General features: G+C 33.9%; 1 protein-coding gene across 1 annotated transcript; it reads right to left on the minus strand.

Moving 5' to 3' along the window:
• Nucleotides 1-8,181, minus strand: LOC140148769 (phospholysine phosphohistidine inorganic pyrophosphate phosphatase-like). Its single transcript, XM_072170826.1, has 8 exons — nucleotides 8,060-8,181; nucleotides 6,769-6,902; nucleotides 5,895-6,082; nucleotides 3,995-4,151; nucleotides 3,480-3,543; nucleotides 2,886-2,978; nucleotides 1,573-1,664; nucleotides 1-1,031 (listed from the first exon to the last, which is right to left on the minus strand). The coding sequence occupies exons 2-8, from the start codon at nucleotides 6,897-6,899 to the stop codon at nucleotides 935-937; spliced, it is 822 nt and encodes a 273-aa protein (XP_072026927.1). The 5' UTR covers nucleotides 6,900-6,902; nucleotides 8,060-8,181; the 3' UTR covers nucleotides 1-934.
• Between the last annotated feature and the right edge of the window lie 5,276 nt (nucleotides 8,182-13,457).

The raw sequence follows: 13,457 nt of genomic DNA on the forward strand, positions 1-13,457 counted from the left end.
AAATCGGTACATTTTTATTACCTAGAAAAGAGCACACAAATACTAAAGCAAACTTCTTAAACACATCATAAAAAGTAATTACCCCCTCCATGTATGACGAGATCATAACACAAAATCCACGCATCAAATATTAAAACTAAAATGATTATAAAACAGTTCTGTAAATCTTTTCATACATATTTTCTTTATTATCTGGTTTCTAGTAACTGCCCTGTTTTATTGTGATGGGTGACATTTGCCATTTTCAGTTACATTTTTATGTTTGAGTTGTTATTGGATTCCATAAATATCATATTTTTAATAAAGTAATTTTTAATAGAGTAAACAATATAATATAAAAAAAAGAAAAAAACAACTTTTGATCGCCCTAAATTTGTTAAATAGCAATCAATAGAAATTGTCTACTATCTTAAATGTTGGTGACCTTGGGCTATTACATTTAAAAACACATCCCCTGTGTAAGATATCACTGCCATCTCAATTACAGTTGCATCATATATTCAACCCAGGTGGAAAGGCTGTTAATTTTATGTTAAATTCCAGTTGAAAATTGTTTAAATTGATCAAATCCGGTTGAATTTTCTACCTAAAATTATACAATTTTGTTTTGAATTTCAAAATCTTAAACACCTTTTCCACTTTCTATCTGGATCTGGAATAATTTGAATTTGGTTGGATTAAAAGGAAATGTGTTTTTAAATGGAATAGCTCAAACCATATAATCTAACAGTGTTTGGTTTGAAACAAATGTCAAATATTTCCTACTTTGCTAGGATTTATTAAAATATAAATCTACTAATTATAATCTTTGGATTAATATCATAATTAATCAAATTCATTATGTAGAGAATAACATGATATAGTACATAAAAAATGGTTTAAAATTTCACTTCTGACATGGTTTAAAATTTCAATTTTGAAGATCCTGGATGGTTTATTTATGCCTGTTCTTCAGTAAGAGATCCACAGCTTGTGCCAAGTTGTCAACAAAGCCATCTGGTTTTACAGAGGGATGATGCTCATCTGAGGGTCTGCAAAAAATCAATCAATCAATCAGTTAAAAGTAATATTGATACATCATAACACCAACTATGTTCTCTCTAACAAGTACTATCCTCTATGACTATTACCAATTTCCCAATGAAGATTTCAAAACAATTAAAGATGAATTAACAAAAAAGTATTTTCTAGACAAATTTGTAAGTAACACATTTATATTCTCCTGTAAAAGAAGGGAAAGGGTGTGTTTAGCCAACCTGACACATAACATGTTACAAGTTTAGGGGTTAAAAAACTTCATTCATAAATATAAACAGGGTAGTTTTTCTGATCATATTATACTTTTAGTATAAATTTTAAAAATATTTGTAAACTGAGTCCACCTAGGTAACATTTATTTACTAAAAAAATGGTTTGGGGGAAAATGTTACTCATTACGTTGCATTCCTTTCAATGTCTTTTTTGTTGTCTTATGCCATTCTGCATTCTATCATTGGTGAGTATTTCAAGTATTTTGCTATTTTATTGCCAAGGTTTTTTGTGTAAAAGGAAGATATATCAGACAATAGCTACCTGAATTTTCCAGTGCGCACCTGAAGACCTCTGATTCCACAAGCTTGAGCACCACCTACATCATTTACTATGTCATCACCCACCATTATGGCCTGTGAAGAAAATGTAGTAGTAAAATTAGCAACCATCACTAATATGCCCTTGAAAGTAAGCAGTCATTTATTTTACTCTAGCTCAATAGTTCCTATGACTTTGTGTAGCACACATATTAAGCTATTTCAGTGGCATGTGCAAAGGGGAAGAGGATCACTTTTGTCACTCAGTTACTGAAAAAACAATTTGATAGAAAGTTACTATAGCTAAAATAATAATTTCTCGATCATGAGAGTATGAATGTACTGCATGCACTGCGTAATGTCGCAAGTTTAGTGGAATGACACGATAGCGCGATCGATTGTGCACGCACAGGAAATGCAGCGCTACCCAAAGCGTGTGTGGTAGGCGTTATGCGCTTGACGCAATTGTCATTATGCGTGCCTATTGAGCTCTCATGATCGAGAAACTATTATTTTAGCTATAATATGAGTATAGATACTTGGGGGAAATTGTATCATTTGGGGGAAATTGAGAGCCCTCACCCCTATACTTCTAAATACCTGCACACACACACCAGTGTCATAGTATTTGTAATGCGTGAATGCAACTTCTTCAGTTCCATATCAAATATTGACACCAGTCAAATTTATATTACCTGTCAGAGATTCAGTTACACTGCCCTCAATGTTGACTCATTATTGAAATGTGCACATGTATGTTCATTACTTATCTTGATATTGAGGTATGCCCATCATATTGAATAAAATTGCCTGCCCTAATTTAACCTTTAAAACATTTACCAGATTTCTACAGCCCATTAGGGGTTCAAAGAGTTTATATATGTGTTGCCATGGCCTTGTTTTGCAAACCTGGTCTACTAAAAAGGTTAACAGCCTTTCTCAACACCTACAATAATAATGTAGCATCTGTCAATGGCATTCTTTTTGTCCGTCCCAGGAGCAAACTCCTTGTCTGACTGGCAGACAGGTGGCTAGTTAAGACATCGGACATAGCACTTAATTGGAATGTGGAGTGTTAAATTCCAAAAATGCTCAAAGCAGGATCATTAGGAACTTAATTTGCACAAAATCTACAGAATCGAGAATTATTATGTATTATTCTGTTGCAAACAATGAATGAAATAAAGAAATTGAAAACTTATGTCACATTTCAGAATGAATTTCAGCAACAAATATCTCATTTTGCTTATTATTTAATATCTCATTTCTAATAAGACAAATTGTCCTTGAATCTACTTCACATAACTAAGATCTTACATTTTCAGGTTTGACACCCATATCTTTGAGAGCACTCATAAAGAATCCTTGAGCTGGTTTGCCAACTACCACTGCCTCGCAATCCACTGCATACTGTAGAAGAACAATATCAAATCATACTACAGATTAATTCCAGTTGAATTTTGATAATAATAATTCAATGAAATTAATATCTACTCTACCATCCAAAATTTGAGCCCTTACCTATATATATATTGTATCACTCTTAAGTTTATTTCCGTGTATGTGTGTAGTAATTTGCTAGCAAATCAGCAAAATTGTTATAAGAACTTTGCATCATGGTTCGACATTATACATACATGTATAAAAATTGAAAACTGTTAGCATCTAATACAAAACATTATTATGTTTCGATGAATCCAAGTGTATGAAAATATTGGATGATTGATCCAAAACATAATAAACATAATAATGATAAAATTGGCCAAAGGTAGACATTTTGTGCACATATGTACATCAAATATCGTTTTATAGTCTCCTTCATTTGGTGGAGACAATAACAATTTTTCAGGTTTTGTCAGTTTTAACCACTTAGTATTTATTTCATTTTTATTAAGCTGTGGGTTTGCTTACCTCTAAGGCTGCTTTAAAGGGTCCTACATCTAACACAAGTCCATCTGTTTCTTTGTAATATCGACTGCAAACACAACAAATGTATTTCATGTAGAGTAAATAATGTATGTCATCAGTGTACTCCGACTATTGTGATATTAGCTGATATTGACACAATCACCAAAATGAATACTTTCATTATGTATCAAACCCGGGTTATTGGCATGTACATAATTACAATATTATATGTAAAGAAACAGTCTGCAAAGAAGTGTGGGCAGTTGCAAATTGTAAATTTGGCAGTTGTTTTGAATGTGGCTGTTTTAGGCAACAATTATCCATATTTTGGCCTGTTTTAAAATGTTAATCTTTGCATAGTGGGTGAACAGGACAATTTAGTAATTTGCCCCCACCACCCCCACCCCCATGGAAATTTTGCCCGGTATACCACAGTTGATGAGCCAACTGGGTTTCTTCATGTTCTCATCAGTGAATTACAACCCCAACCACACCCTACCCTTACCCCTAATACTTACCCTCTTCCCATGCTGATGAGCAGAGGATTATCTTGATTAATTAATACCCTGAATGCTTTGTTCATATTTTCATATGAGAATCCACTCACTGCATCGCCCAGTACAACACAATTATGGGGCTCACTCAGATCAAACTCTGCGAAATCTGGCAAAGCATCTGAAATCAATTATTGATTGATAAATATTAATCTATGCATTTACACTTTAAAATTGGAAAGAAGATTCTATATAATCAACATTATTCAATCCATGGTCTTAGCCTGTTATTAAAATTGCCAATCTCAAATGACGTAACAAACACAAACCAAATATTTGCAAAACCTACTGGGGTCCATTCATATTTTTAAATATGTATTGCTTTAGCATTATTGACCATGCTTTGACATTTTGTACTTTTGACCACTTTTTGCAGGTGACATCCCGCTATCTCTAAGGACCGCTATCTCTAAGGTTCGCTATCTCTAAGGTTCGCTATCACTAACGTGTAAAGTCTATGGAGATCAGAATCCCGCTATCTCTAATAGAGAAAAGGGTTAGATATACCTAAAAAAAGGTCCGCTACTTCTAAGGTTCGATATCACTAATTTAGAATAAGGTTCGCTAGTTCTAAGGTTCGATATCACTAATTATAAATAAGGTTCGCTATCACTTATTTAAAATAAGGTTCGCTATCACTAATTTTGAATAAGGTCCGCTATCACTAATTTATTGAAGGTTCGCTATCTCAGAGGTGAGTATCACTAATTCCAATAAAGATCCGCTATACCTAAGGTTCGCTATCACTAATTTTGTTTCAGGTTCGCTATCCCTAATTAATTAAGGTTCGCTATCTCTAAGGTTCAAGTTATCACTAATTTCGATTAAGGTTCAAGCTATACCTAAGGTTCAAGTTATCACTAATCTTAAATAAGGTCCACTATCTCTAATTTTAAATAAGGTCCGCTATCTCTAATTTCAAATAAGGTCCGCTATCTCTAATTTTAAATAAGGACCGCTATAGCGAACCTTATTTGAAATTAGAGATAGCGAACCTTATTTAAAATTAGAGATACCGTAGCGAACCTTATTTAAAATTAGAGATAGCGAACCTTATTTGAAATTAGTGATAGCGAACCTTAGAGGTAGCGAACCTTAGAGATAGCGAACCTTAGAGATAGCGGACCTTATTTAAAATTAGAGATTGCGAACCTTAGGGATACCGGGATTGTTAAAATTAGAGATAGCGGACCTTTTTTTAAATTAGTGATAGCGAACCTTAGAGATAGCGAACCTTCAATAAATTAGTGATAGCGGACCTTATTTAAAATTAGAGATAGCGAACCTTATTTAAAATTAGTGATATCGAACCTTAGAAATACCGAACCTTTTTCAAAATTAGTGATATCGAACCTTAGGTATAGCGAACCTTTTTCGTAATTAGTGATAACGAACCTTAGAGATAGCGAACCTTAGAGGTAGCGAACCTTAGAGATAGCGAACCTTAGAGATAGCGAGCCGTAACCTTTTTGCATTCAATGCACTTTGATATCTACTTTTTACACAAATATGACAAGCACCCTAGGTAAATTTCTGTTGCATACCACTTGCATAAGACAAGGAAAGTATTGATGAGCCAGCTAGAAACTGCTAAAGTGAAAACAAGAATGTAAAATTATGGGAGAATCCCTTTCATGCGCAGTTCATCACATGCATCATCAATGGAGAAGGTTCGGTTGTCATCTCTCAAAACCACCCGGTGTTGATGCGCATGTGCAATCTGAAATTTCCAAAATTGTGAAAGGGCTTATATTTACTGTTTAAATTAAATTGCCGATTATTTTTTTTCTTTTCAAACCCCATACCTGAAAACAGTATTCATTTGTGATAAAATTGCTTTATAAAAAAAGACATATTAGTTTACCTGGATGGACAACTAGGAAAGGTTTGAGTGATTTTTCTCTCAGTACTTGACATGCAGCAGGAGCTGGTGAAAACAATTCATTAAGCTGAAGATCAAACCCTAACTTAGTTAACTTCTCTACAATTTGTTTTGTAGTACACTGTGTTTCATTGGTACAGAATCGCACTTTTAAATCGCTGGCTTTCAATCTGTATAAAATAAAAAAAGAAAATGGTGATATATTTCTGAGTTTCGAAATTTGTAACCCAGTAAAATTTTAAATAATGAAGAAAGGAGGCGACTATGGGACATTCATCAAAATGTGGGGTGGCCAAAATACAAACATGCGCCAAAATTAAAATAATGTATAAAGAAAAACAAGTGGGGTGGCCATGGCCTCCCGGTCGCTATGGCTATGTGAGGCGGCCTATATGCTTCACCCTGGTAGGGCATAAAACAATTCAAGTTGCTGGTCGATTCTTTTCCATGAAATTTTTAGATGTTTTTAATCATTTTTATGTACTGTTGATGTATGTTGATATTTCAAGACTTTTGCAAAATGTGTTATTCCTCTTGGCTATCCCTGCCAGAGGCTCTATGTCTTGTTTCTCATGTTTCTGCACACTAGGGAGCTTTTGGGATTCCTCATTGTGGACCAGTGTCATGGACTTAAATAATTCATGTCAAATTGCTAATTGATTCTTTTCAATGGAATTTTTTAGATGTTTTTTAATAATCTAGTGTGCAATAGTTTATATATGTGGTTTTGTTGTAACTTGTAGGATGAATGTTTTCATTAAATGAAATTGAAATTAAATTAAATGAAAAGTACACTTCAGTAGGAACCTCATCTGTACAATCCTAGCAAACAGGTACTTAATCATTTTTAATTTACCTTTGAACAGCCTCTATGGATCCTGTTATTGGTGTTCCACCTCCTTCTCCACTGTCATACAAAACACCTGATATATCAAGAAGCACGCCCTCAACGTGAGCACAGCTGTCAAACCAAGGTTGATCTGCCATTATCTGCATTCAAAAAAGTTCTTGTCAGGTTGCTCAGCTTTAGTTAAATATTGCTATAGTCTTGATTTGTTTGTCTAGTCTTGTTTTGGTTCGCAGGAATTGCAAACTTATTTTAAGCATTATTTGTAGAATTTAGCATTACATGCATTTTTGCCTGTCCCATGAGCAAACTGCCTGTCCAAAATGATGGGTATAATTAAAGATAGAGATAAAAAGAATTTATTGCGTCTGATGTCATTGTCAATTACGATCCTTGATTGGTTTACACAGGTTAATAACAATTAGCATATATCATGGATGTGCACTAAATCTATTGAATTAAAGTTGCTGTGTTTTTGACCAAATAACTTCTTGTAGCTGTGCTGCAACTATTCAGTAAATGTTGGGCCAATATCAATAATGCAATATTTTGCAAAGTGATTAAAATTTCAATCAGCCACCATTTCCCACCAATCAGGACCGTAGTTGAAGGTAGTTCCATGATTACGCAAAGTTCTGGTATAGTAGGAATTCCAATTAAATTCAATAGCTTTACTTTTTTGCGTACACTGCGCGATGTACGCCAGCCTGTGTGACTGTGCGTGAGTAACACGGAAGTGAATCCAACCATGCCAACGCACTTGTGATTGGTTATTTGATATCAGACCAAGGTCGTGCGTTTGTGTTGTAGTTTGAAATATGCGATACGATTTAATAGTACAGGGAACCCATGTACCATAGTACATTGTAGGGCAGCACCAATATGACCAATACAAAAATGTCATACCGATAAATGATGTGTCTGTTTTGCCCGGTTTTTTAAGTTTGCATTGCGAACTAATATACGCGTATACGATCGCGATTGGATCGAGTACAGCTGTTGAAAGCGGCATTCATTCAATTTGAATTCCTACAAGAGTATCACAAAACGACAAGTTTAACACTAAAACTGCACCACTGTTTTGCATGCATTTCGGATGCATGCCGAATTCAGCAACCAAACACACATGACATGTATGACAAAATCTGTAAGCTTAAGTTACTATATGTTCAAGTACTTTTACATGTTTGGCATACACAATCTTCAATCTTCAAAGGTGCTATCCCTATGCAGCAACACACAATAATTGCAGTCGAAAATAAAGTCATACACGTACAAACATATAACTGTATTTAAGTACCTTAAATCTTCCAATATTTACGAGTTTTAAACACTGAAGAAGCTTGCTTGGCGATCAGCTGGTGGTACACACGAGCTGTCTGTAACTAAATGGCACAGCCGGGAAATTTTAAGGGAGACCAAATCACATCCATAAATATCAGCCGCCGGAAGACCGCGGTACCCCGGCGCGGCGGTAGCTGGAGGATTTAATGCAGTGCAAAGGAATCGGGAATTCGAAAGGAAATGAAGAAGCCGAGTGAAGAAGATGCAATCCAGGCATGGAATGGAAAGAAATAAAGAAAGCAAATACGAAGAAAGAAAAAAGAATGTATGAGAAAAATAATTTTTTTAAACAACGTAAATATCAATGGCAAGCCTTTGCATACTGATAAAAATAGAGTTAAAGCCATATCTATAATACTGACGATTTCGGTCACATTTTTTTTTTTTTTGTAGCCGAAAATTGTGAAATAATATTAGTTTCCTGATCATTTTAAAACCATAATGTACAATCTTAAATTTATAATATGAAATTGATTTTTTCAAATCTGATTTTTTATCGCATTAATTTTACACATGTCCCAACTTGTACCTAAATGGAATCGGCCAAATTTGTTTTCTTTGTAGGTCAACAGAGCAAAGTTCGACATAAAGTGATAATTTTTTTTATTTATGACTTTATGTCCTTCCATATAACAACATGTTATAATGGCCAAAATAACCACTGGGATTTCTTTCACTTTTACCTTGTTATTCCACCATACGGTAAGATAAGCTATAAGATACTATGCTTTCTTTCATTTTACTAATACCACGATAGTTCGATTTAAAGCCATATTGTACGATTCCCATTAAATTTTAATTTTGTTCTTCTTTATTCAAAATGTTGAAATAATATAAGTAAACTGCCGGAAGGGTTGCTGTCCATTTTCAGACATGCATTAATTCCAAATTGTTCCGTTGTCCTATACAGACATCACGAATTTTGGGGATTCTAATTAGGTGTAAGCTTGGACATGTGTAAGCATTTAATATGCAATCAGGTTTGAACATTAACCAAATTCATTTGAAAAGTCGTACATTACAAAATGGGCAAATGTTGTATCAAAATAATATAATGAAGTAAAACATAACTAATTTACCATGATTAAAAACATTATGCCCCAAGTGTAACATTATTTATAACGAAACATTACAAATGGGGCGGTATTTAAAAAAAAATTCTACTTTTATCATCAAGTCAGTACTACCTAACCTATAGGTGTACTGGGTTTAATTTTGTTATTTTTAGAAGAATCAATTAATAAATGGGATACTTTTTTCAGGACTGCTTTATCTTTATTTTCTACACTTGAAGTTCAAATTAATAGATAAAGAATGAACATTGCCGAATACCATGAATATTCAACCGTATCTTAGATATAGATTCCAAGGCTATATCTCCTGCATCCAACTTCCAAGATTTATATTGCAATAAGCATGGCATTAGTATGAACCGTTTCATACCCAGCAAAATCAACATGCATTTAAAAGTGTATTGTTTGTTTGTTTTGTCAACATTTTTCAAAAAGATTCAAACTTAGAATAGAAAAACGTTTAACTTAAACATGAAAATGTTTTTAAAACGTTTTGTGATTCCGTACGGTACAATTAATGGCGTATCGACCGGGATATATTTGACCAAAATCATAATTGACTGTACCGATTTTGTGATGTCCTTTTAAAGACACAATTCCTCATTTGACCCTTTTTTACATACAATTTTGCGCATTTTGGTCCCGGTAAAGTAATTTTGGTAGTGGGTCAGCGGCGGGGCGATTTTGCAATCCCCATCCCCCTCCTTGGACATTTTGTCCGGTAAAGCCACTGCAATCCATGGATGGGATAAGCCCGGGGGATAAGCACATTAAGCAGCGTAGAGTTTACTATGGATACCAGCAGATTGCCAGTATTATTGGTTGGTTTCATACTTTTTACTTTTCATTTAAATTATTATATAACTTTAGTGGTGCAGGGTTGTGTGTACCTGGATCGGAGGAAGTGAAATGTAAAAAATAAATTGAAAACAAAAATCAAAATAGCAACGAACATTTTCTTTCATCATCAGGAAACACGACCAAGTACATAATTCTTATTATACAGTATTTTATTGTAAATCCTTTTTTTTTTCTTTAACATTAACGTATTAATTTATGATATACCGTATATTTTATTTTCAATTACCACTAATTACCGAACAATATACGAGTTTATTCAAGACGTCTAACCTTATTATTCACATGGGTCACTATCTTGGGCTATCATGACTGTGATACAATTTGGTTTTCACACATTTCTGCATTACATAATTGTGTAGGTAGAGTAAAACAAGACCAAGATTCAGTGCTCAGAGTAAAATGTAACAAATCAGTTGACCTTGAAAATGTTCTTAAGTGCCCTTAAGTACTCTTCAGTCAAAATACTCTTTGGCCAACTGAACAAAACTGTTTGAAGCAAAAGGTGTGACTAACACACATTACAAATGACGTAAAATGTTCGCTTTTTAATATACCCAAACGAAACATCAACAATGCTTGTGAGCATATTCAGCAAAAGACAGTTGATGGTTTCGATCTCTAGGAAAACAAAACAAATAGCGACAAAACTGATTTGTTAGTATAATACATAAAGATTAAACATGCTAAATGGGACATTCCTACCTTCTTGTCTGAATGCTTGCTCATTTGACATTGTTTTGCTAACGTTATGAAAACACTTATAAAAAAGCAAATCTCGTGGGAGAAACGTGTGTTAGTTTCACTAAAAAAGCTTTTCAAGATGTTTTTATCGAGTTTTTATCGAGTATCGTTTCCTGTGTACCAAATTCTCCATGTTGTTATTTCTGATGTCATCTACAAAATCGACATCGGTACGGTAGCAAAATTATTGTTATTATTTTAGGTGAAACTGCAATGCGACATTAATTCAACAGACAAACATTTTTAGAACTGGAGTTACAAGACGTGAGGCATGCCATTTTGAATGACCCTTTATACACAATACTTTTCAATACATCTCTATGTCTTTTCTTTCAACAATTATACAAGGACATTTGTATGTTAAAATTAATATTTTGTTTGACATTTTCGTCATTTTAATAATACTAACAACATTATTTGCCTTTCACTAGCCATGCTAACTGTCCAATTAAATGGATCTAGATGAGCTTCCAAAATATTATGCCAATGTCAATATGTCGCTATGTGATATTTACATAATTCAAGGCAATTTGAGATTCGATCTAAATCAATACCTTAGCCATGAGAGCATCATTATTGCTGAATGCTGAAATATGAATTGTAATAGCAATTAATAGCAGTTGTAATAGCAAATATGACATTTGATTACATAGAATTGTGACTTTGTGTTTATAAAACAAAGTTACATTTAATTTGTTTCTCCATGTCCATGATGTCGGAGACCAATTAAAGATTTTCTAATGTAATCAAGTCGACTTGAGTCGGATATTGTATACATTTTCAGAAGAAGTATTAATTTTTAACTTCTCAAAATTGCATTTGCTTGTTTTCAACAACTTGAAACATTATGAATCCTACATACATTACGTATTTTGTCCAATATTGATGAGGTGTTCAGCAGTCTTCCAAAATTGTGCAATGGTTGACTTTGCTTGACAACAAAACCGTTCTGTTTGGTAGCTCCGGCTCCCCACTCCTGGGTAGAGTGGGACAAGCGAGATAAAGTGTCTTACCCAAGGGTACAACATGTTGGCCCTGACAGGGTTCGAACCCACAACCCTGTGTTGATGAATCAAACGCCCTCATAACTATTTGGCCACAGTGTTCCGTATAAATTATATTAAAAAGTTACATAAATAATTATATTGTTTTTATCTGTGACATGAATATGCAAATTGTCTGACGTTGTTCCAAACAAATGCATATTATATTTAATCAAATTCTTATACCGTGTGTCATAAGTCTGTTCCTCCCCCATAAGAAAACCATTTTAACATGCTTTATAAATTAAACATACACAATTAATTTGATATTAATTGGTTACTGTATATTGTTTTAGATTAATATAAATGTCACTTAGCAATTTATTTGAAATGATTGTCTCTTTATGGTCGATAACCTCCGAAGGTCTGCAAACGTCAGTTATTGTTGTTTTCCCATTAAAATCCGAGGTCTGCAGACCTTTAAATCCTCCAAAACATACAAAATTAGCTCTAAAAAAAATCTAGAACTATGGCTGACATATTTTTTTCGATGCAATGAGCTTCGGGGCTCATTGCAGGTAGTAGCCCAAAGGCAAATAAACAGAGGGGGTACTTTCATATTGATGCTACGCTCCAGAGGAAGTCGGAATAAAGGTGGAACGGACTTACGACACAGTATATATGAGCCCTGGAAGATCTGTATGACAACACTTACGCATTTCCAGTCGCTATGGTTATTCAAACTAGACACAGAGAAGACTGTACAAATATTAATACACTTGTTATACGGTATCTTAACAGTACAGACATGTCATGATCCGAAGAATTTCAAACGAAATTATTTCTTGAAACACCATAAATATATAGAAAGATTATACAAATATTCGCACTGTATGCAAAGATTATACTAATGTTCGCGCTGCAACAACCACATAATTATTAAGAACAACTTTCGTTTCATTTTAAACCCGTCAGTAAAATGCAACAGCTATTAGCCATTATCGCAGAGTAGCTTAGGGATGAAATCAAATCAAAACTCGACCGGCGGTTGACCACCGGTTCCGTCCGGTTTCTATTGCTTTAAACAATGGAAACCGCCAGTTTTGATTTCATCCCTTAAGCTAATGGGTTTGTTTGATTGACGAGTCTCGTCAGATCTGATGTTTAATTTACCAATTAGATCTTATTTGCCAAGACTATTATATAGAAATATAGAAATATTAAGGTTTTAAAATAACCTCTAATTAGCTCTAATGAAATACTAAAAAAGGCTAAATACGTCCAAATAATTCTGGGAAAGTGTGTGTGCAAATCATACGACTAAAAAGATTTGTGACGTGGTATATCGAAAGGAGGCACTTTTGGGCAGGATCGTAAATGGAGAAACAGCAAAATAATCTGCCCGGGGTGATTTTTTTTCACAATTTGTGTTTGTTGCAAATTTGTGATTAATGTTTAAAATATTGTCTGATAGTTTCAGACCAGAATATAACTGGCATCTTGTATTTTTCTAGACATTTTTCAAGGTCATTCCTACCCTCAACATTGTCAATAATATTAATATGGCCGATATCTCAATTTCCAATTTTATAATACCATAACTTACACACTTGATATCTCCGGAGAAAACGGCATTGTGGATCAAAATATCACTATATTTAGGATATGTAAAACACTCAAAATTGAGAACCTGCCC

The sequence above is a fragment of the Amphiura filiformis genome, chromosome 3 (genome assembly GCF_039555335.1).
Source record: "Amphiura filiformis chromosome 3, Afil_fr2py, whole genome shotgun sequence".
Classification (NCBI taxonomy): Eukaryota; Metazoa; Echinodermata; class Ophiuroidea; order Amphilepidida; family Amphiuridae; genus Amphiura; species Amphiura filiformis.

What these genes read in the sequence shown, in the direction of transcription:
- LOC140148769 (XM_072170826.1), bottom strand. Translation starts at nt 6,899, where the DNA reads ATGGCAGATCAACCTTGGTTTGACAGCTGTGCTCACGTTGAGGGCGTG. An exon ending in TCCATAGAGGCTGTTCAAAG is followed by an intron (nt 6,083 to 6,768) that starts GTAAATTAAAAA and finishes TATTTTATACAG; the next exon opens with ATTGAAAGCCAGCGATTTAA. An exon ending in TTTCCTAGTTGTCCATCCAG is followed by an intron (nt 4,152 to 5,894) that starts GTAAACTAATAT and finishes AATTGATTTCAG; the next exon opens with ATGCTTTGCCAGATTTCGCA.